The 25,408-nt window shown below is 36.3% G+C and overlaps 1 protein-coding gene across 1 annotated transcript in view; it reads left to right on the forward strand.

Moving 5' to 3' along the window:
* Positions 1-5,339: 5,339 nt before the first annotated feature.
* The window catches only part of CD226 (CD226 molecule), a 40,159-nt gene continuing 20,090 nt past the window's right edge, over positions 5,340-25,408 (forward strand). Inside the window, 6 exon segments of the mRNA XM_059468909.1 lie at positions 5,340-5,442; positions 9,211-9,439; positions 9,441-9,483; positions 9,485-9,552; positions 23,795-23,978; positions 23,980-24,139. Of these exon segments, the coding sequence (XP_059324892.1) occupies positions 5,340-5,442; positions 9,211-9,439; positions 9,441-9,483; positions 9,485-9,552; positions 23,795-23,978; positions 23,980-24,139 (787 nt within the window).

Genomic DNA, 25,408 nt, shown 5'->3' on the forward strand with positions numbered 1-25,408 from the left:
TTCTCCAGGATAAACACACACAGCTCTCTCAGCCTCTCCTTGCTTTGTTTAGTCTCTAGAAGTCCTGTGTGTTGTATTTAAACTGACAGGAGTTTCACACAAAATTTCAACTAAGGGGAGTTCAATGCAACCATCAAAACAAGAGCATAATACATTTGACTGATGGCAGCATCAATATGTTAGGATAGTTATGTTGGGATAGTTGATAAGCATTTTTTTGAGCAGAGATGCCACTTCACAGGCATTGTATGATTCCTATGGATCGTAGATGTAACTTCAAAAAAATCTGTCGCAGATCAGTGCCTCTTGTTATGAACATACCAGTGAAACAAAAGATCTATGCAGTCACAGTAATTCAATTTAAAAGTTAAATCTGCCTAAAATAACTTGTGATGATTTTTCAAGGAGTGCTCTGAAGCCCTATAGATGTAATTAAACTTTCACCTTCTTAGAAATTGGTGAACAAAATTACAGGCTATATTTTGGAAAATCAAAAAAAATCTCTGATATTCCTTCTCAAACTGAAGACACTAATTGAGCATATGACTCACCACATCTTTATGTCAGTATAAATATCATTGATTTCTTTGGAACTACATTAGCATAAAACAGATGTAATGTGTTGCAGTGGATAAGGCAGGAGTTTATGGCGAAATTATGCTACTTCTACTAAAACAAATGATTGCAGCAGATATTCCTTGGCTCCATTTATTCACAATTGACTGTGATACCTTTCTTGTAAAAGCTCTACTGTTTTATTTGGCTTTGTCTAAACAAATGAAGTTCTGCAAAGCAACAACATGCATACGAAATATCTGTTCTAGGTTTTAGTAGGAAAGGGAATATTACTTGAGGATTGTTATTTAGCAGTGTTTTGGGGGTGGAAAGATAAAGAAAAAGCCCAAACTAAAGCCAAAAATATCCAGTTTAATTAATGATGATACAACACAATTTTGATTTCTTCTTTGGATTTTGTTGTTGTTTTTTTTCATTTAATTGCATACATAAAGATTTAGTAGGATATAGTTGTTTTTACATACTTTCTGTGTCGTTCTTAAACCCTTTCCACGGTTTAGACGGGGCAGCATTTAGTTCATGATTCATTCAAAAGTTTCCTAGCAAATGTTTTTTTTTTTGTTTTCTGTTTTGAATATCTCTAAGCAGGACAGTTTTAGGAGGAGAGTTCACTTGTTTGTTCTGAAGAATGCCTTTTTCAAGGAGCAGCTTGAGTGGTTGGCTTTGTACTTCTTCCAACATTTAAAGCCAGTCTAAGATGAAAAAGTGGAAAAGAAAGAAGTGGCCATGCATTCTGCCCGGGCATTTGTCTGGAAACCAGGATATTTGTGTTTGGCATTTGGTGTTTGGGGTGGTCTTATTTGCCTTTCATTTTCTCTTTGTGTGTGTGTTTGTGTGTGTAGAGGGGAGATTTTAGATAGCATTGTCTGCTTGAGTTGATCTTGTAGGGAGATGGGCACTATCAGAAAATGATTAATTGTCACTTTGCTGTTTTACCAAGCTTTTTCCCAATAAAGGTCCACAAAAAGGGCTTAAGAAAAAGAAGATGCATGAGATAACTTTGCTAGAAAGGTAACTTTTCAGGTCCTGGATGCATCAACAAAAAATAGTTAAGGATGCCATATAGGAAAGATGCATTTTTTGCCCTCTTTAACTTTCTGCCTCAATTTTGAAGGCCATTTAAAAACTCATAAACTTCTTTGCCTTATAAAAGTTAGAGGTCTTTCTTGGAGAAATTTCTGAGCTGACAACATCCTATAATTAAGGATAGCCTCAACCTTAAGTGAACTGCCTCGGCAGGAAGTTTTCACATTCAGGCTGTGTTTGAGGGCATTGTTTAGGAAACAGCTCTGTAAGCCTCTGCCAGAAAGAGAAAAAGATCCAGCAACGTTCATTTCCTTAAACAGACCTTTAACAGGGCTTTTTAGCAGCATGATGGACATAGAAAGAAGAGTTGAACTAGGAAAAGAATAATCCAGGAAAAATAATAGGTGTACAAGGATGACTGTACTCTGAAACAGAAAGTTCCATTTCCTGTACCAAAACCAGATTTTTGTGAGAACCTTGAAGCCTTTCTGCTTTGATTTTTCTTTCATTAAAATTAAACATTCATGTCTCTGCAAAAAACATCACCTTTTGCAAACTAATAAAATGAGAGTTTTCAGCAGGAATACAAAAATTCAAGTGGAAGAAATAAACATAGTCAACTATGCAGAATTAGTATATTAAATACTTTGAGACCCAAATGTACTTTACTTTCTTTTGTGAATTAGGTTTTTTCATGTTTTTCAAATGTTTTCTTTCATGTTATTACTGGATAGAAATTCTTAGACTACTTTTCAACAGATTTTGAATAAAAATCCAGTACTATCTTCCTAGTACAAAAATAGAGAAGTTCATAAAATCTTTCTAAGGAAATTTCTGATACCTTATTGAACTAATCAGTAGCAAACATTTACAGCCAAGATCATTGAAGAGAAAAGGCTTAGACTGAAGAAAATATGTTGTGATAATTTTTAACATTAAGCAATCATGTAAATAAAAATATAAACAAAATAAATTAGGAGCATATTTTAGTTGGTTGATTTGTTGGGGTTTTCTCTCCCTTTTCTAAGTAGATCAACTTGGCTTTGTTAATTGTCTTCACAAGTATCTTCACTTTTCCATCCTATTTTTCACTTTTGTTTTATATAAATGCAGAGGAACAATCTGAATGGCTGCTTTAAGGGTTTCCCCTTCACACTCAGACACATGAACTTCCCTCAAGTTCAACAGCTCCTCACAGGCAGACACTCCAGCCATGAACACATCAAAGGAATGTTACTTACACATTGAATTTGAAAGTTCCATGAACTTCCTTATCTCCTACCAACACACCTTTCACTCGAGAATTGGTAGCAGTAGTGATTCATAGTGTTCATAACTTGCTCAGCAGTGGTGCTTCTTCCTCTGCTCAAATCAGACGTTTATACCATTGGTACATCTCACCACTAGCCATCTGTCACTAAATGTATCTTTTACAGGTTCAGATGACACCCATTACGCACGTATAATCTCCCTGGAAAAGCTGGGAAAATGCTCTTCTCTTAGAGCCCTCCAACCTTGACATCACAGTGCCATAGCTGAACCCCATCCCGGAGCTCATCCCCACACAAGCCCTTGCTCACTCCCCAGCCAGTGGGATCAGGGAGAGAATTGGAAGGCTAGAAAAGCTGGAAAACTCATGGATTGAGTTGAGAGAGTTCAATAGGAAAAGCAACAGATGTGTATGTGAGCAAAGGAAATCAAGGAGTCCATTCCCCACTTCCCATAGCTGGCATGTTCAGCCATCTCCAGGTGCATTGGGTCTGGAGATGGAGGCAGTTCTTCCACAGCAGCACTCGCAGTGCTCTGAGGGACTGAGGGTGTCTCCACCCAGCAAGCCACAGCCTCTGGATAGATGTCTGGGGACACCTGGGACTGTGGGCTACCTGCTGTGATAGGAACTAGGGATGGCACAAAGGGGCTGCTCTTGTCTGAGGGCTACCTCAGACCTAGGGGAGTTGCACTGGTGAGCATTTGCAGCTGAATTGCTTGCCTCTCTTGTACACTTCTGCTATTAATATTGTTACTGCTACTGTTTGTTTTCTTATCTCATTGCTGGTTCCAGTAAACTGTTCTTACCTCAACCCGTGATCTTCAGCTCTTGTGCCTCCAATTCTCCTCTCCAGCCCAATGCAGGGGAGGGGCGGATGAGAACACTAAATTGAAGAATGCATTCCTGAACACTAAATGGGAGAATACATTCCTAAACCACAACACTGACACATTGAGGTATTCAGTGTTATGTTAGGATGAATAGCCAAAAATATAAGTTATTTTCCAGTTCCAAAAATGCAGAAGTATCGACATTTATTTAAGATTCCTGAATTCATATCTTCTTGCAAATGTGGGTTTGTTTTTTTTTTTTTGGTTGAAGTGTATTATCATAAAACTATGATTTATATAACATTACCTCTTGCAGGCCAGTATGTTTAGGAATAAAAATATTATTGAGAAGTTAAGCAGGTAGATTCTATTTTCTTTACTTTTCTACATTTGGAAAAGTCTTTAAGATTCAATTTTTTCCCTCTCTGAATCATCTTTATCAAGATATCCCCAAAATGTGACCATATTTAATTTACAAATATTTTATTTCTCTTTGTAGGAATGTTTTTTGTCCATTTAACTTCTCCTTTGAGATGAAAGAATACATACTGAAGAATCCTATCCCTTATCTTACTGAATATGGCATGCCTATAGATTAATCCTGTTTGGGGTGTTTGATTGTTCAATTAAATTAGATGCAGAATAGAAAAAAAGCAAATTGAATTATTGTGCCTTTATCCATCTGCACCACTCAGCCATCCCACTTAAAGGAACAGAGAATGCTGCATGGAAAAATATTTTTCTTGACTGTGAACTCTCCTCCACAGAGAAAAAGGAACATCCCTTGTCACTGAATTTTTGCTCTGGGTTAGTTAACCTGGCTTCTGCAGGGTCAGAGCTAAACTCCAGGGGTGGTCACAGCAGGTGTGAAATTGCTAAATCCTCCCTCCTCCCAGCCCACTCGCTTCATTGCCTTCACTGAAAAGTCAGTGCAACTAAAGAGCCTTTTTGTCCTGGCCATTTTCCAGCTGGTCATATTTGCTGGTAAGGAAATGGTAGCTGGGGTGGTTTGTTCCCCTTCTGGGTGTCTCCTACTTCACTGCACTCAAGGCCTTTCTTTCTGGTGGTAACATTCTTCTGCAAGAATATTCTCCACTCTTTCTGCATTATTGCTACAGGCCTATCTGGTAAATCTTAAATACTAATGAATCATTAAAAAGGGTATTAACATATTTGCTGGCCTTATATGTGTGTCTTATTCTTCACAGTTTTATAGCAATTTCTATTAAAAACCTCATTACAGAGATTATTGTGACATGCTTTGAAACAGCAACATTCATTACATATTATCTATGGATTGGAATTTGGGAAATTAATGCACCAGGAAATGAAATGACTCACCCAGGGTCTCTGAAGATGTATGTTCAAATCATGATTAAAATCCAAGCTGTAGATCTGCATTGTTTGCTGCACAATCTTTTTTGCTTTTCCTCTTTTTTTCTTTAAACCACATCAGTTTTACATTTAGCTGGAAAATTCCACTGCGCTGCTTTTGTTGTCAAACGATAATTGGCATTTAGCCAATTACTTTAGTTAAATGTGGCTTGTTTGAGAGCATTCCCTTCCTCTTCTTGGGAGTTCAAAGCATGGAGAGGAAATGGGATAACTGGGAGAGAAGAGCCAGGCTGTGGGGAAGGATGGGCAGAGAAATGGAGAGGCAGAGACCAAAGAAGTGCTCAGGTGATGGGGTGACTGTGAGATGTGCTGCTGCTGCTGCTGTGAGTCTTGTATCCACAAATGGTCAGAGTGACACGGATTTCCCAGCCTTTCAGTTTGGGTGGCGTAGGGAGAAAAGAGGGATAGAGGGAAGGGAGGAATGAAGAGAGGCTGTGAGAGGCCGCACATTGGGTTTTTCCTTACATTACCTGCTCTGGAGTGCCCACTGCCAAGGTGGGTAGTGTGGAAATGGTAGATATTCATTATCATAGGCACACCCTCTGTAAAAATATGATGTTTTACGTGTCTACTTCCAAACTGTAAGAGTGGAATCAACTCTGACAGTGTTCACAGCATTCTGGTTTGTGTCTTGCAGATGTGTTGCCCTTGTCTCTCCAGGAGACTTGCCCTGGTGTCCAGAGGGGACTTCAATTGCAGCCTTTAGCGGGGAGACCCTGCAATGCCCTGCCTACAGGGTATTTTTTTTATCAGGTACAATGAGGGATCCTGTCCTTGGGGCCAGCTGCCCAAGAATTCTTGACATTTTCAGTAATTTTGTCTGTTGTAGAGCAAATAAATGTCCTTAGACATAAACATATCATCAATACTTAGTCATCACAAGGAGTTAGAAATTTATTTCTTAACTTCTGTTTTCCTTTCAATGCCAGATGGAGAGAAATGAACAAGAAATTCAGAGCAATAAAATTGCAATTTTCTATATAGACAGATAAGTGAAGAATAATTTTCATTTAAGGGAATATGTCTTCATTTTGGAGATATCCTGAATATATCTTAGCTTCGGTTTGAGGAAACAGATGTGTGGAAAAAATTCATTTGTAATAATAATAGTAAAGAAATTAACATATGCTTATATTTTTCATTCCACTTTAGATTTTGTGGAACACCACTCATCTGTAAACTACTATGTGCACATGTATTATTGCATAAAGAATAATATTTCATGTTAGAGATGTACTTTCTTTTTTTTGCCTCTTCTGCAACTGCAATGTGAGAACTGCTAGCCAGAAGGCTGAAGATTTAAATGTGGGATCCATATAGTTCCAATGTAGCAGATTTAAAGGCTGTAATGCCACAGAGCATCCAGGAATCTGACCAATTTGACTCATAAATCCTTTCAAATACAAAATCTGCAGTATAGTATCTGAAGCTTCCCATTTCCTGCTTTTCTTATCAGTAATGCTTCTGTGTTTCCTGAGACAAGCTAAATGTAAGTTAATCTTTTGATCTGTTTGAAAAGATAACTTTGTCATGCAAATAAAATGAGGCTCAGTCTCCAGTTCTATTCTCATCCATTTAGATTTTTATACTGAGCATCAAAGGGACTACTACTGACTATCTAGGTGTACCTTGTGAATCCAGATTTTGGATTGCCCATGACAATTTCAATTGCTCAATTAAAATGTTAAGTAAGTATTACTCTTAGGAAATAGGAAACTGCTTTAAAAAATTGTGTCCTATTATAAGACTTTATTAATCCTCAAAGCCTGCACTGCTGTGAAGTTCCAGTACTTGAGGAAATTCCCAAAATATTGAAGTTACTGCAATAAAAACAATATACAAATGAAGAAACAAAGTCTGTAACAATTTTAATGAGGAGGTGGTTGTGTTAAAAATAATTTGGAAAACTAAGCTCAGGAGTTTAACAAAATATTTTGCATAACATATTTTTCTGTATTTAAGAAGTTGTTTTTTTATTTGTAACATATCTGGTGAATCTGTGAGTGTGGTGAGGCACAGGAGTAGTTTTCCCTGAAAAGTTGTGGAAGTCCCATCCCTGTAAATGTTCAAAGACAGGTTGGATGAGGCGCTGAGCAACCTGGTCTAGTGGAAGGTGCCCCTGGCCATGGCAAGTGGGTCAGAACCAGATGGTCTTTAAGGTCCCTTCCAGCCCAAAGCTTTGCATGATTCTGTGATTCTATGATTCTATGAATTCAAAGTATACCACTTCCTCATGAAACAGAATCCCAATCCTGTTTAGGGGACTACAGTCTCTGCCACAATTTCACTTACTACAACAGTGAACATTATTTCCCACACAGGGAAAAATAGAAAATCACTTGCAAAAGCAAATAAAATCACAAGAAAAGAAAAAAGAAAAAAAAAAGTCAAGGTTTATTGACATGTCACACTGAAATTTAGATTTCTTCTTCCCCACAGAGTCACTATCTGTAAGAAGAAAATTTTAAAAATACTTGAAATTTCTGTGAAAATTGTTGCAGTTAACAAGAAGACAAGAATCATGTCAGCTTAAGAGATTGAGAACAGTAACCTTTATAAGTATTTTCTAAATTTTGACAAAAAGATACATTACTAATCATATATTTATATAACTATATTCCCTTTTATTTGTTTCTAAAAGTAAATTCAGGTAGTACCGCTTTTTGAGTTAAGAAGTTGTATAGAGTAGAATTTCCTCAGTCATCATTTGGTGGATTCTGTTTGTTGGTGAGGTCAAGTAGAAATAAGTGTAACTACAACAATGTGGAATTACAGTTGCAAAATGGAGTAATTGGAAAAATTGAAAATTGTAGAATCATTTAGGTTGGAAAAGAACTGTATGTTGTACCATCATAAAAGATGCCCAGTTTTGTACAGATAAATATATGCACATTTTGATTTCCAGTCAGGTTGTTGTGGAAGGTGCTTTGAGCAGCTGTGATGATGAGTCCTTCTCTAGCTATGTGCAGGCTATTATTCACCTGAAATATTAACTTCTGTTGTCAGCTTTTGTTCAAATTGCACTTATTTATTCATTGGAGAATTTTAATGGGACAATTCAAGGTTACTTTTGACTTCAAATTAGTCATATTGTTCCAATTTCAAGCAGCTCCATAAAAATGTGGTTTGCCGAAGTGCAAAAATACTTGCAGTTGTCCCAGGAAAAATCCATTAAAAATGTAAGAGTGAGGCTTGTTTTGACAAATTTCAACATGAGTCATGAATACTCAGGATTCTTACACCTTTGAACACGAATTTTCAAGCTGCATAATTTTGATCCCAAAATAATACCTCATGACATATTATCACAAATAAATCCTCCGACCTAAGATTTTTATAACTAGACCTAACTTTTTATAACTAGTCACCAATTTATGACCTATAGGAACTGTCTTATCTTCTCTTTAGATTATTTTAATCCCTGAAGAATAGATAAATGTTGAACTGTGGTGTCTGAAAAAAAATCCCAGTTCATTTTGGATACATAGCCTGGAAAATTTGTGTTTTCTTCTGGTGATAAACCCTGAAGATCCCTGCTTCATCAGTTATTACAGTATCCGTGCATATTGCAATAGATTCATTGGCAATGAAAACTTTATTCTGAGATTGATTTTGGTGGGAATTTAGACAATTTCTGATGCAACTGCACTGAGGCTTCTAACTGGATGTTTCTCAGAATGTGAAAGTAAGAAGCACATGGTGTTTTTCATATTCCAAAAATGAAAATATCCTGTCAGGGGGGCACTAGATGTGCAGAGATTGAATAAAATCATGTCACACTGCAGTCACTGATTCCACATTCTTTGAAAGGGACTACACAGTTCTTTTTACTATTGGCCTGCAGCTTTGTGGAAGTAAGGTTGCTTTCTTATTCCTAGTTTGCATCTTTTTTTTAATATCATATCACAGCAGATATAATCAAAATTCACTCGTGGAGCGTGGACAAATTTTAACAGTTCAGTGACATTCACAAATTAAAAGTAATAATAATTTGTAGGTTTTGGGGGTTTTTTCAGCAATTTTTTTTTGCAGTGTTTTGCTTGTAGTGGTACCAAAATTTTTCTGGGTTTCTGTATGAATCTAATTTTCAGTTATGTTAATACTGAAACTGAGTTTCTGTGTGTGCTTTAGCCAACATGGAAGCATAGTTTGCAGATTCATCTGCGAAGCTTACTGAGAAAGTGAAAATGCAGTGCATGTATATATAAAAAAAAAAAGCTGTGATAATCCAGACATCCTGGATGAAACTTAATGTAACTCTTAGAGAAAATACAGCTGTCTTGAGTCCAATCTATGGCATACATATCAAAGACAAATACAATGGAAGAACTTATTTTGAAAATAATGCCCTTCATCAAGAGCACTTTGGAAGATGATGGTCTCCATTATAACCAACATTTTCTCCATTCTAACTAATCCAGATGGAGTTTTGAAAAACGTAATTGAAACTACTCAGGTCATCAAATATCTCATTTTTTTAAAATTTCAGATATATGCAAGACAGAAATTTATGCCAATTCAGGGAGCATCTGGTATTGCAACTTTTTCTTTAAGAGATTTTTTTATTTAAATTGGAAAAGGGAAGAAGGAAGAAAAAGATCTCTCTATGTCCATGTACTTTCTGTGTAGCTGTCCATGTACTTTCCAAAAACCCTGTAATTACCTAACCACTCATCCCATTTGGTTTCCCTTTCACTCCTATGACTAAGAGGAGAAAGAACTCTTTTCTAGTAATTTTCCATGCATGCCTAATCAACATGGGTCAGCTGAAAACTGAAAACTTAGAAGAATCATTATGTACATATGACAGAATAGCCTTCAAAAGATAAGCAGTTGGTCTTATTGTTTTGTTGATTTGGTAGCCGCAATGTAGAAAAATTATACTCCTCTTTCCCAATCTCCTGAGTGAAAAGAGATGCCATTCAATATTTGATTGTATTTCCCAGCTAGGAAATAAAAGATCAAAAGGAAATTTCAGTTCCTAGCATTTGAAAGGCAGGCAAAACAGATCTCTCTTTTGGTTCAACCCCACCTGACTTCTGGCAGTGCAAAGCCCTTATACACAATGGGTCCATTTTCTATATAATTCTGGAAGTTAGGTGCAGTAGAGATGTGGAAGTCCTTGTGGTCTTTTTTCTGGCCAAGGCAGCACTGATACCACTGTTTGTTCCTGGATGTCTCCGCTGGAGTTAATCTGAAATGATGCAAGAAACAAGGCAGTCACCTTCACGTGGGATGTCCACTCTTCTGTCCAGCACCTCCATTAGGCAATCACCTTACAGATTTGAGTACCCTGTAACTCACACAAAAAGTGGATTTAATAGCAGAGGTAAGTTTTTTTTTGGAAATTATTCTGTAGGGTTCAGTATTCTCAGCATGGGGGATTTCTCTCCTGGTTTGAGCACACTAAAAATGAAACCTTAATCAACAGCAAACCCCTCATGTTTCAAGTATGTCTATTTAAATCAACTACAAAGGTAGGCAATGATTTTGAATAGAAATGAATCCTTTTCCATTTAAAGAATCAAGATGTCTGAGAACAATCCTGTTCAGCTCCTGGTAGATATGTATAAGCATGATCTGATCTGAGGAAAATGGAGTGTATTTCCAGTAAAGATAAATACTGCAGCTTTAATCTACACTGCAAATTACATATGTTATTAAAACATATGTTATTATATATGTTATTAAATATGTAACATTGTTACATATTATTACATATTAATATGTAATAATATTACATATGCTACATTACATATTAAATGTAATAACATACATTACATATGTTATTAAAATACTCTAGAGAATATATTTATTTATGAAGTAGTCATAGTAGAACTGTTTTCAGTTCAGTTAAAGTCAGATTTTATCTTACTTTACCAGCACCTTTGTCAGTACCAAGTATTTTAACTCCTGGACAACATGTTGCTGAGACTAAATAAACAGTAAAATTCACATCCATGTAGGCAGTATTTTAGCTTGCTGCTGACACCAGATGCCTATTTTTTCTTGTCTTCCAAACTGTAAAATTAGGACATTGATGCTCATCTTTAAAGTGTTTTTTTTTTTTTTTCTGCACCAGGGTAAAAGTATTGAGAAAGCTGAGTGTTAGTCTCATATTTTACTGTATTGAATCTTGTTCTAAAAGATTCACATAAAAATAATTGGGGTCCTGGTATATTAAATGCTTTTTAAGGTATGTTTTTTCATAGAATAAAGCAATCTGGCAAACATATAAGAATGATCCTTTTATAGGTAATTAAACTTTTTTTCCAATTACAGTGTGTTTTTTTTTGTTTGGACTTATACGTTGATTATTGATTCCCAATAGACATTACTTTTCTAAAAACATTAATTTATCTACAGTCCCCCAGACAAATAAACAACTCACTGCAAAATCCATTTCTTCTTCTTCAGTTAATCAACAAAAATTTAATAGACTAATTTCTTTTTCTTGTGATTTGCATGGTGTCTAATGCTTTGTAATTCATGCTTTTAGTTTAAATATTGATTGGCTGAGCTAAAGTTGTGAAGCGTGTGCCTGAAAAAGCATGCAACTTTGTGTGTAACTTTTTCATATATTCAAGATGAAACTTAAGCTTGCTCTGTGAATTGGCACGGTGAAGTTAAGTAGGTATTATTAAGGTTTTTGTGTCAATCAAAACTGAAGCCAGGTTTATAATTTAAATCATGCCAGCAAGGCATTGAAAATTGTTAGGATTTATTTATAATGACCTGTTACTGTTGGACACAGAGACATTCCTGCACCAACTTAGGCAGGTAACTATGCCATGGAGGAATCTGCAGTGCAAACTTCAATGAAAGCTGACAGCAGACTATAGATGTAGAATATATGATTGGCTTTCAAAATTTCCATTGAAAGGAAATAGCAGAAATAAATGAAATAATGCCATATGGCATTATGCTCATGATGGAGATTTCTTAACTAGACTAAATGTGAAATGTTCTTCACATGTCAATCATATCTGCTGGCATTTACATAAATTTGAATAAAGTATCTTGGGTTAACTTTTACTGTCTTGCAAAACAATGAATGTTTCTGCACTCAATCTGTTCCAAGTTGCTCTAATGCTTCATTCCTGGTATTCAACAGAGTTCATGAGTCTGATTTCGCTTTCCCATGTTCTTTGTATAATTTTTAAAAGTTCTAATGCAAAGTGAGTAAATTTAGCGTGAGTCTGAGTAAAGATTTCAAGCTGCATCCAGTGGTGACAGCAGTGCCACCAAATCCAGAAACTCAAGTGGTAACAAAACCCTGACACTACAAGATCAAGATGTTAAAAAAGGTTGGGGATCACGACTTTCTTTTCAAAACAAAAACAGAAACAGAAGAAAGAAATCAGGTTTTTGAAAATCATTTAGCACGTTTTTCTTAGCATTTTGACAATATCTCCATTTTTCTTTAGAGTAAAGGTGTCTTCATAAAAAGAATGTCCATGGTGGTTGCACTCTTTCATGTGGAGTAAAGATATATTGAATGAATAAGAGAATACAACAGATTTCTAGTGTCTGAGGTTTCAAAATAGTACTGGAGAAACTCTCCTTAGGACTCTTCTTGTGGCTCAGTCTCTGGTCACAGAACAGCAATTCATCCCACCATGGTCTTGGTGGGGTGAACACAGCTCTTTTTCAATCAAGGACAAAAGTGAGGGAAAAAAAAGAAAAATGATGGCTGAACTGGCATAAGGACCTGAGATCCTAGGAGACACAGGAGACTATAACTCTCATTACAGAGATCTCTTGATGCACTGTCCTCCTTGTTGGTAGATGGAACACCCTAGAATTGGTGATAAATCATCACTTATATAAAATTTTTTTGATGCAATAATTCTAGTGATAGAATTTTATTTTTTTTTTACTAGATATGGTCTTAACTTATTCCTGGAGATTTATAAGAATATATAATAAAATCATAGACATATATTGTTCCTTTTGCCATGAATTTTGGCTGAAGGTTTCTTATGGAATTTGTGAAATAGGTGAGAGAGGACTCTTGCAGACTGCACAGTGTTATCCATGCTTTCTTTATGCCCAGTGACTGAAGCAGTTACTGAAACAGACTGAAAGAAAATAAATAATATTCAGGATATTATATCAGAAACTTGACAGGTTATGTAGCTACAGGATATTCTTACATGTGGATGCAGTGTTGAAATCCTGTGCCATAAAGGAAGAACTTGAGAGTTCGTGCTGCCTCTTTTACACATGAATGTATGGGTAAAGAACACTTTAGTTATCCCACAGGAAGATACTTGCCAGCTGGGTGAATCTGAGGCTTCTGTTTTTTTTTTTCTTTTTCCTCCTTGCAGTGTGAGCATACATTCAACAGTTTTCAGAACTGAATTCAAGGGACCTTTTTTTATCTTCAGTGTTCCCACATTATATGAGTCACAAATCCTCCTGCACTAAGCAGACAAAACACTTACTTTCAGAGAAAAATTCTTTACATATTTTCTAAGATACACTGATTATGTAAGCATAGTCAGTATCTTTATTCCATCATTCTTAATGAACAGTTTAAAAGTGATCTGTAGTTTCTTAGGTACAATGCTTAGGGATGTATGTCTGAAGACTGATTTCAAGTTCAGTACAAAATGTGAGGAGCAGAGATTGAAGTCACTGTTAAGAGAAGAAGCATTGCAATTGAAGACATCACACAGGAATCATTGATCATTGAAGAGATGTTAATTCATGCACCTGTTGACTGGAAGAAAAGGTATTTGAAGCTGCAGATATTGAAACTTTAATTTTTTTAAAATTTCAAATGGAAGAGAGCAGTGCACTGGGACAGTCCATTGGACAGGGCAGTTTGGAGGTACATCTTATACTTTTCATCCCAGGTGACCACTCAAAACACAATAAACAACAGTGACATTTCACCATTTGCCAGACACGTATCTAACAGCAGCAAAGTAGCAGCGGGAATTCCTGCAATCCTTCTTTCTTTTGTTTTAAACTATTAACTTTTGCAAAGAAAGGTATACAGTGAAAATATATATCTACAGTCTTAAGAACATAAAAAGGAGACATTGAGTGACTTTAATTTATAAAAGCATTGGAAGAAGTATTGGGAAATTTCCTTTATTCTTTATATGATGTGCACTGTCTTTTTCTGGTTTGTCCGGTATTTGATTACCTTTGTCCACTTGAGGTATGGATGCATTTATTTACTTTATCCTTTTCCAGACCTGTCCTTAATCCTTTGGTTCTTTTCTGCTCCGGTAAAGTCATCAGTACAAAAGTCACTCATCTGTGATGGTTTTTTTAAAAGTACGAATAAAGTATCAATTCACAGAAAAAGAGTTTAAGGAATTATTCTGGCCAGGAAATTCAGGTTTTGTCATGTCATCTACATATCTGCCTTAAAGATCTTTGTTGTTTTTCAGCTGTACTTGACTTCATGGAGCATTATAATGAGGGTGTATAAACAGAAAAGCTAAGACGTCAACAGACAAATATTGGGTTTAAAAAATGATTTCCATCAATATCTGTGCATCTAGAACTTAAGAATTTTCAAACCTGAACCGTATTCCTGTCTTGTTCCCAATCTGGCAAAATAAATTAGTGATAATTTGCATGCAAAATGTCTTCCAGGTCCAGGGCTCTGTTGGACTTGACAGATATATTTTAAGCTCCCTGTACAGAAACTACGCAAAACTTTCTTCCTCTTGCACTCTCATATCTGTGATGATACATTATGTGCCATTACTGCTTGGTTAGAACTTCCTATTGTCATTGCCCATAATGATAATCTTACTCTTTTCTACCTTGCCCTTCTTGAAAGCATGAAGATTTTCTTGGTCAGCTGCTGCTCAGTGCAACAATTTTCCCATTTCCAGACCACGGCATTAATGCCTCCTACACAACCACAAACTATCCTCTGACTCATGCTGCCTTGAGAAGTGCTGGTAAGTTCACCTGGCTTCATGTGCTTCACACATCCTTCCAGAACCTCTTGGCCTTATTAATAGTTAGCTCTCTAGGCCGCATTGCTTCAAAATGCAGTAGGCCCTGAGCTAAAAGTTTTAAAGTTTTCATTGAAATGTAATTGGAATGTTGATTATTTCAAATTCAACAGAAGCAGAAATGATTGAACAATTTGCAAAGAGCTTTGTGATGCAGAACTCAGTCAGCTAAAACTGAATCAGAAATCTTAAAATGGACGATGAGCAAATTTGCAATACAAATATAACTTGAAATATAAAATATAATAAACATCATTAGAGAGATCATAAACTGATATTGATCTACCATGCACCATGCCTTTGCTACACATCTAGATAGAAAGTTGGAAGTCTTCAGTAGTGAAAAATTATATTATATATAAACTAATTAAAAACTGTCCTTTATGGCAGAACAGTGTTGCATGTTTATTTACATTAAAACAAATGAAGTTATAATTACCTGGAATATTTTTGTCCTGTGTTTGTGTTTGCCTTTTCAGAACTGTTAATTTTAACAAGAATTTCTATACATTTGGAAAATAATGTTTATTTTCTCAGGAATTTTATTCTGGTTAGGTGTTAAAATAGTGTTAGTTTGACTCTAAAATTTCCATGCTATGCTCTGAGTAGAATCAGAAAAAAATATTTAGATGTAGTGGCTTTTATATCCACAGTGTGAATTAATCAGACTTGCATAATTCCTTGGGGTCTTTTGTTGGTTTTGGGGGACTGGGAGATGGGGTCTCCCCCTTTTTTATTTTTTTCCTGTTTTTTAATTGGGAATTGTCGGGTTTGGGGTTTTGTTTTTTTTTAATTTGTGGGTGAATTGTTGTTTCTGTCAGTCAGTGAAAACGGACCATTTTCTCAGGGGATGTGTTTTGCTAGGAACTCAGAATAAGAATGGAAGTTCATTAATAGAGTATTTAAATGCCAGATGTACCATGAAGTACTCCAAATTTTTAAATAGAGTGATCAACCTCTTCTGTGATAGCAGAGACAGAGCTCTTCTATTCTTGGCTAGCATGATGATATCCATGCCACTCAGCACTTACTTCTATATTAATGCTCTTCTGCCTGCCAAAAGCAGCACGTTGCATAGCTTTTTTTCAAGTCCCTATTCACCTGAAATAACTTGCTTTCTATTTATCTCTGTCTCAATTTAGAATGTGATTCATAGGTCTACAGTGAAAAATTATCAGACTTTTAAAGCACATGGAAGCAATAAGTAATCCTGAGGGACCTTCATTCTTTGACTCTTAGATGCTGAGCTCCCCAGAGCCAGAATTATCTCTGTATCTTACATGGTGTCAGCCACATTGTCAGCACCTAATTAGAAAGCAAGAAGATGGAGACAAGTGAGGATGCCTTTTTCACACTTCTGCTGTGATTATTGACCTGTTAAATGCTGCTTTTCTTACTTTTTATCTTTTATGATGAACTAAAGATTGGATGCCCCTTCGCTATAAAATGCTAAAAAGAAAGAAACCAAGCCCTGTTGGGAGTACAAGAGATATTTCCTCTTCCTTTCTGATGGAAAAGCTTAGATCAAAAGCAGTTCTAGAATTGTGGAAAACTTAGGCTGGAAGAGATGTTTCAAATTAATTTCATCCATCTCTGCCTTCTGAGGCAGGAGAAGCATATTCTTAATGTGTCTGAGAAATTCCCACATTGGAAATGGATGCATAAAATTCTTGTGAGGTCATACTACAGCATGTAACCAGCCTTACAAGGAGTTTTTTTTTTCTCATTGTATCTAATCTAGATATCTCTTGGTTAATAGTGACTTTTAATTGCAGTTCTCTCTCAAAAAAAAGGAAGAAAGTGTCATGTTCATTTTTTCACCCAGAGAAGTTGTGGATGTCCCATCTCTGGAAATGTTCAATGCCAGGCTGGAAGGAGCTCTGAGCTACTCGGTTCAGTGGAATTTGTCTCTGCCCACTGCAAGGGGGCTGGAATTAAACCATTTTTAAGGTCCTTTCCTACCCAAGACTTTTATGATTCTATACTTCTGTGATACCTCTGCACTAAACAAACACAATTCTTTCAGCTTTTCTTCTCAGTTCATGATTCTAAATTTAATCAGTTCTTGTTCTCATCTAAATTTTCTCCCATTTGTGTAAAATCTTATTTTAAAAAGATAAATAGTATGAACTATAATAGTATGTAATACTCCCTCTAAGGTCTTACCACTTCTAAAGGAAGCAGAAAAATGTCTCCTTTGTCTTGTATGTAACTCTCTGTTGACATACCTGAGAAAATTTTTCTTTTGGAAACAGAAAACTTGATAACATTTTCAATATTATCTGGCTAGCAGTCAGAGAATCTAGATCCTTTTGTTCATCTCTGGGGAGGTTTTTGAACTTTTTATTTTTTTCTTTTCTTCTTTTTAATTCTTAACATTCTGAACATACAGTTAGTTACTAAGAATAATGATGCTATTAGGTACTCTTGGTTACTTTGTTTGCGTTGGAATGCGTTAAGGAAAAAAACTTATGCATTGGGCTGTGTTAAGGAAAATTTTAGTATTCAGTGAAGTGAAAGGTGAAAGCTGAAGTGAAAGGTGTGCAATTATATGGACAAGAAACACCTTGAAAGAAAGAGAACAGGGTACAAGGGTGACCATTCCGATTATCCCTACACAGGCAGGGAAATGCCAAGGGGGCACAAGTGGAATCTAATGGGTTAAACACTTTGTTTGAAGGCAAGTATTCTGCTACCTCTGTAAAGCAAAGATACTTCATCTTGTCAGCTACTCTTCCATAATTTTATGCCACTGCAGCCACCACTTGGAAATTCAATTTAAATAAAGTATGGTATTATGTCTACTATCCAGCATAACTGCTGTGACACCCAGTAGCTAAATCCAGATCCAAGAGTTTTGTAACTTTGTTTTTTGTTTCCCACATAGTAAATGTGATGGATGAAATTTTGAGATAATGCAATTCAGAAATCATCACAGGATGGAATTGCATGGGAAAGTAGAAAGTCTACAGTGACAGCTTTAAAGTATTCACAATTAAGGAGATAGTTTTGTCTAGGACAGATGGAATAATATTTTATTTGGGGAAATACAAATTAACTTATTGAATTAACATAGGCAGACAAAAAGCAGAAGATAAAAAGAATTAAAGATTCAGATTTTTAAACTTCCAAATACTCTAAAGGAAATCACTAATGGGTGATTACTATTTAATGTCTGAAATGTTCCTATCTGCAAAAGCTTCTGCAGCTGCATATATTCCTAATGATGAATCTCTCTTTCCGCTAGCCCGTAAGACAGGAATAGAATTTATAATTTAATACGGACAAAAAGAAATGTGAAGAAAACTTTTGGTAAAAAATACTGGTGATATATTGATTTTTTTCTGTTTTTCTACCAGGTGCCAAGCTGCATAACAAACTTATAATGAAAAAAATTAGGTATTTCTTTCTTCACCAGTATTTTTTCGGCCCACAAAACAAGCCATTCAAAGGATCAGAGAAGTGAGACAGCAAATTCCCCATAGTGTGTCCTCCTGCTACACTCCTGTCATGTAACACTTCTGGGGCTGGGCAGCTTGGGTTTGTGCCTGTCCTTGGCACCTTTGTACCCTTTGCCTTGGCACCCGTGGCTTTCACTCTTGGGAAACGCTGGTTCCAATGGTCACCCTTAGGATCCAGCCTGATTTTTCACGCCCCTTGCCTTCCCCTCTCCCCTGCCTGTTTTCTTCTCCGTGGCTTCAGCTGTGCCCCCCTCTGCTCTGCCTGCTGGACACCCCTGAAGAGCCTTGTGGCAGGCGTGAGTAGCTGGGCACAAATGCGCATGCACACAGACACACACAGACAGACACACACAGACACACAGACACGCACACACGGGCAGGCTGTGACATGCGGTGTCTCAGCACAGCATTTCTCTCCCTTTTGCCCCTGTGAGACAGCACAGCTGATCAACAGTAGGTGAAGGCTGAGCACAGTGTCCTGCCTGTGTTAACTCCTGTCCGCCCCTTTAACTCCTGCTGCTGGTAAAATTCTCTTCATCCCGAACCAGTGGAATTCCTGGATGGGGTGAAAGTCTGGAAATCTGACCTCTCAGATCTTCAAGACCCCTCTGCAGGTAAATCTTGTCATAGTGCTCATTCAACAAATGACTTCTTCCCCAGCAACCAAATTCTCCTTGCTGGAAGTTCATAACTGTTTATACCTCAAGAGAGAATGATTTTCTCATTCTTATTAGAACTCTACTTTCTCCCTCCCTCTCTTTGACTTCTCCCTATCCTTGCACTCTAGGTAACTAAAGTTCAGCTTACAACAGGAAAAAATCAACAAAAATAGAATATATACAAACAACTGCGGCTGGGAGGTGAATTACAATTGTGTGCTCAATGTTTAGTGTATAATGCAGAATTAATAACTTGTACACAAAGAATCACCAAAGTTTTCACAATATAATTTAAGATCTATTTAAAAGGATGTTATGGTGGTTTAACAGGAAGTAGGAAAACAGATGTTTTAATGATATAGGACTATAAATACTTTTATTTCAACTTTCATTATTTGAACAGCTGTTATTAGTAAAGTGCATTCTTCAAACACAACAGTACTGCTGGTTTCTGGTCTAATTGTAGAACTGGTGTCAGTAGCTCATTAAAACTGAAAAAAAAAGAGGCGAACCTGTGTTTTTAGAAACTTAAAATCATGTAGTATGTGCTAATACAGTTGGAAGACATTAGTTTAGGAGCTAAATATAATGCATTATTTAGTCTATTCAGGAAGGGTGAAAGGGTCACTCAAACTATTTTCTCTTCTGAAAATTGATTTACATGATAAATAAGGAGCCCCAGAGAAAGTTTGGCTTCCTAAAATTTTAAGCCTCCTTTTTGTGTGCAATTATTTTATTTTGTCACTGCTCATTACAAGCAGAGGAAGAAAACTGTGTTTGTGTGTGGAGCTTCAGCAAACTGAGTGGGACCTGGGAATCTCTCTCGGCTGTAGACCTGAGATGGCTTTGTAGTTTTGAAAAGTTTACTGAGGTCATTAGTTATTCCTGATAGAGAGCTTTTATTACTTTTTAAGGGAATGAAAGAATCTCTGAAGAAACAATATCAATTGATACTATCAGAGGCCAACAACAACAAGAAACTAAACAAAAACAAAACCCCAAACCAAACAAAAATGAAGTGGACATGAAAAAACTGAGAAAGTCTGAAAATCTCTATCAATGAATGGGGACTAAACTTTCACATAAGACTTATTTTGACTTCTAAATGATTGTAGCAAGGGTGGGAGGGGATGGGGAAAAATTATACCATTATTTTATTATTCCTTCAGAAGATTTTCTTGACTTCAACTATTTCCCTGCCGCAGAATTTCAGTTCAGTTGCTTGATTTTTTAAATCTCGGAGAGTTCCTTTACACTCTTCTATGTGTCTATATTCCTGATATTTTCTTTCCAAGAAAAACATTGAAAGATAATGCATTCTAAAAATATGAAATCTTGGGTTTTTTTTTTCTCCTTTAAATACCTTATATCAGATAGTCATAGGCAAAGTATGGTGAGATAGCATGCTGCCAAAAGAGGCTGGTGGAGGATAACAAGCATGTGAGCACTTCCCTTCTAAGGAGAGGCCCATGGACCTATCCTGAGCGCTGTCACCTCCTCCTACTTTCTGTTCAGGAAGCGGGATGGTGCGACCATGGGCAGAGCAGACAGCAGTGGCAGTGTCTGGCATGAGCAGCAGGAAGGCAGAGTCTATTTTTATCAGATGCGAGGATAAATTTTTATTTAACATTTCTGCAAAGCTCACACGTGGCGTGTCACCCGGAGCCGTGCGTGTGCAGGGGTGAAGGAGGGTGGGTGTGCTTTATTCCCATAGAAGGGTTTCTGGGAGAGGGAGGTTTTCATCCCACACACACCAGGCTGAAAGCAAAGAAACTGTGTTTAGAAAGGTGCTAAATAAAGTAAGTGATTGAACAGAGGAGAAGGAGGATGAAAGAACTATGCTGAAGCTGCTGTCAAAATAAAATGGGACAATTGCTTAAAACAAAAGCCTGGAATACTGTAGGGTACTTAGAAGATTTAATTAGAACTACGTAGGCCTGATTTGCCATTGTTTGTACCTTATATAATCATATAAATTGTTCAAGGTACCATATGGTAATAAGGGGAGATATTTACATTATTCATCAAGATAGAAAATACATTAATATTGCTACACATATTCAAATAAAATATATATGCAAACAAATAAAGAAACAAAAAAAAAGTCATGGCGTCTTTCTATCGTGTTTGAAAACGGTCATGATAGAATGTAGAGCAGCCAAGAATCTCCAAACTTTCTATTTTAATTTGGCTGTTTGTACCTTGTTCTCATTATTAACATACCATTTATTATTTGTATGCTTGCAAGTTATACAGTTGTATCAAGATTTCTACATGGAAAATCCTCACTGAATTTGCAAGGCCACCTTAGCTTTGTAATCTACCTGTTATAGTGTATTACAATGTTGTAGCATTATATACCATCAAGCAAGTGGGATATATTGTTCAGGAAATATAACACAGGATAATTTTAACACAGAATAAATTTTAAGACAGACGGGATTTTCATCTGTTTGGTGGAAATGTTTTATCTCTTTGTTCCCAGTTGACCATATGTGCAATGTACAATTTTCTAGCAAATACATGGCAAAGCAGCTGGGAAGAAGGCAGGTTGTTGTAACGTCCTATCATTTAGGTCAGGGGGAAGTGCTCTGGAAGGTGGGAGGTAGCATCATCATACACAAAATTTCCTGTTTTGCATGTTCACATAGGAGAAACACCTGGAGTTCAGGGTGACCCTGTAATGAAACAATTAAGACAGCGAGGATGTACGCAGGAGAAGATGGGGAGATGTCAATGCTCCTGAGGGGAATGTGGGCAGCAGCAAGGCTTGCTCTACTGGTGGAAAACCAGAGAAAAGACTGCACAATGAAGGGCAAGACTTCTTTGGCAAGAATATTGGTTTATTGTAAATCCTGCTGTTGCTGGAAGTTAGTGGTCTGAGGAAAAGATCTGACCTTTAAGAATATGGTGTTTCAGGGAGAGGATGGGTTTTGATCACTTTTTCATTTATCCCTCTTCCCTAGCAAATCTGAATGAATCTGCTGATCTGTATCTGCAAGGCATATAAAAAAATTACCTGATTTAATATAGTGAATTTTGAGGGAATGCACTTTAAGGAACCTATTTTGTAAGTGTAGAGTCCCATCAAAGCAGTCATTCAGTTTAATTTGAATAATACTTAGACTTTCATAAGTAAATTCTTGCTGGAATTTGCATGATAACTTAAATGATTATCCAGCCTTTGCAGTCAACTTCAGTAACAGAAATTTAGCTGTCTTTGGCAAGCTGTGTAAAGAGTTAATTAGCTTCACCGTGTTATACCTTCTGTTTGGTTTAGTGAATTTATCTCTCTTCTGTCCTTGGCTGTCATTAACTTTCAGTCTCCTTGATTGCAGTCTACATGGATCTTCAAGTTCTTCATTAATTATTTTAGGTAAACTCATTAGACAGTGTTCCTTTTGTCTTTCTACATTTCAACATTTTAATCATATTTCAGGTCTCCAAAGACAGAGGGAATGTAATTTTTCTGTGCTGTATTCCATTGATAAAAAATTGCAGGCTAGACTTTTTCACTCTCTGTTTCACAGAGACTGAGAAGCTCTCTGAAGTACAGACTCCCACAATGGAGTCTCCATCCTGTCAATATAAACGGAATCACTTATTCCTAGGTAGCCTACTTACCTTCCAGTTGTTGCCACGGAGAGAGACAAACACATTAAAAATATATTATAGTGACTTTTTACTTAAAAACATCTAATGTAAAGAAATCTCATTTAAGAACTTGAAAGATTGATCCTTTTACAGTGTAAGAAAAACAGTGTGATCATTAGTCTTTTCCAGCATTAAAGTCTGCAGCAAGGTGACAGTGCTCATCCTAGATTATGGGATACAGAAATTACAAAGCTGACTTTAGAAATCAAATGGCTCTGAATGTCAGAGAAATTGACAATCTTTCTATTGCAGACTTTTAAACATTTCTTAAGTAGAAAACAGTAAATTATATTAATAAAAACAATAACTCAAAGGGATTTCAGTCAAAATTATTTAAGATATATCTATGGTTTCTATGTGGTTGAAGTCTTGAATTTGTCTGGAAGTCTTCTCTCATACCACAGACAGACCATACAGACTTTTTCCCAAGTAGAGTGTATGAATAGATAAGTTTTTGGTTTTTTTTTAATTTAGGTGGTGTGAGTTTTGTGAATGGGAGAATTGCAGCTCTTAGGCTGGAATGTCTTTTAACATAACTTACTAAAGCATGTCCTGAGGGTCACATCAAACCATTTTCTTATTATAATTAGCGTGAAAGAAGAACAAGATTACACTAAGTTTAATCAGATTGGCCCCATAATTTATGCTGCTGAATATTTGCTGAAACTGTTAACAGAACATTCATGTGCTCAAAGTTTACAGAAATAGCCTTCTTGCAATGTCATCACAGACTCAGAGTTCCATAAAGACTGTTTTGTCTAAACGTGCTCAAAAATAAAGTCATAGATAGGTATAAATTGTATTTTTCAGCATTTCAAATTATTTCAATATCATTCTGCTGTAAGTCAATTCCATTAATATTTTCTGTACTGGAGCTGTGGATACTAAACTTCCCTTGAATTAATTATAAGTAGGTTTTTTGCTGGGTTTTGTGTTTTTCAACAGATGCTTTTGAAGTGTCTGAGAGACAAAATAATCCCTTGTTTACCAAGCCAGGAGGAAATGTTGCCTTTACTTGCCCTGATAAAATTGGAGACTCAGTGCAGCAAGTGATGTGGGAAAGGATTAAAGCAGATTGGGTAGATTTTGTCATTCTGTGCAACTCATCAAGAAAGCAAAGCTTTTTTTGCTTTAGATTTCAAAGAATGTACACCAGTGGATTGCTCTGATCAGGAAAACTCCAGGTTTGTCTTTCAAAACATTACAGCCTCTGACTTTGTGATATACTTCTGTGTAGCTGCTGGGAGAAACAAAAACTATATGATGAATTTTACTGCGGCTGGTAAGTACAGGAGAAAATGGTAAATGTTTTCAAAATAGGACCTTCTGAGGCCTTAGCACTTTTAAACAAATAAAATAACTCTTAGTAACAAGTGAGAATTTATTTAAATACCACATTCCAATTAGCAGCATCTAAAAGATAGCAAATTTAACAATAAATCTTATTTTCTTGAAAATAAGCTGGGTTTAAGCTTGTCTCATCTCATTGCAGGACTTCAGACCTGAAACTGGTTTGATATTAACAAGAATAGAATAGAATAGAATAGAATAGAATAGAATAGAATAGAATAGAATAGAATAATGGAATTATTTAGACTGGAAAAGACCTCCAGGATCATCAAGCCCAAACTTTGACTGGGCACCATCTTGTGAACTAAATCAGTCCTGTTGTTTCTTGAACACCTCCAGGGACAGTGGCTTCATTGTGTGCCCGGGCAGACTGCTTCAATGTCTGACCACCTTTTGCTGCTGTCCAACCAGAACATCCCTGAAGGTGAAGCTTCTGAAACTCAGGATTTAATTCCACATTTACTTCTGTTTTTTGTTATGACCCCCCCACCAAAAAAAAAAAAAAAAAAAAAAAAGACTTGGTTTTGCTTCTTCTCTCATTTTGATTCTCTTCTCATTTTGAACACCTAATCCTTGCGCCACCCCAGACCATCTTCTGTTGCAGCATTTGGTCCAGCTTTTATTGCTCTGTCCTTGTTCCTAGTGATACATGAGTGTTTGGCAGTGCTGTGGCATGGTCTAAAACTCCAGAATATGTTTAAACTCTGATATGGTTAATTGAGAAGAGGAGAATATGCTTGGAAAAAAACCCATGATGGACCTGCTTTACTTTGAATACTTGCCCACAAAAATCCATGAAAATGAGCAGAATGTGATAAAAATACAGGAAACAGGACAAAAAGTCCTCACCTCTAACAATTTTAAACATTCAAATTTCAAAGTTTTGACTATATTGATGTAATCAAGCATGTGTTATTTGTGGAACAATATAAATATTTCCTTCTTACTCCCAAGTGCAGTACTTCTAACACCAAAATGAAAACATATAGTCGCAAAAAATACAGTAATCTTCAGAATGATCAGTTCTACCGACACAAAATATTTCTTCTCCAAAAGTAGAGAGTTTAGTTTCCATGCTTCTTATTCTCTTGAAACAAATTCAGTTTCTGATTTTATTCCTAGCAACAATAGCATAGTTGTGGCTGTTTATTGGAGAAAAGAATATGAAAACATTGAAGAATATGAAGTACAATATGATTCA

This window comes from Ammospiza nelsoni, chromosome 1 (assembly GCF_027579445.1).
Source record: "Ammospiza nelsoni isolate bAmmNel1 chromosome 1, bAmmNel1.pri, whole genome shotgun sequence".
NCBI lineage: Eukaryota > Metazoa > Chordata > Aves > Passeriformes > Passerellidae > Ammospiza > Ammospiza nelsoni.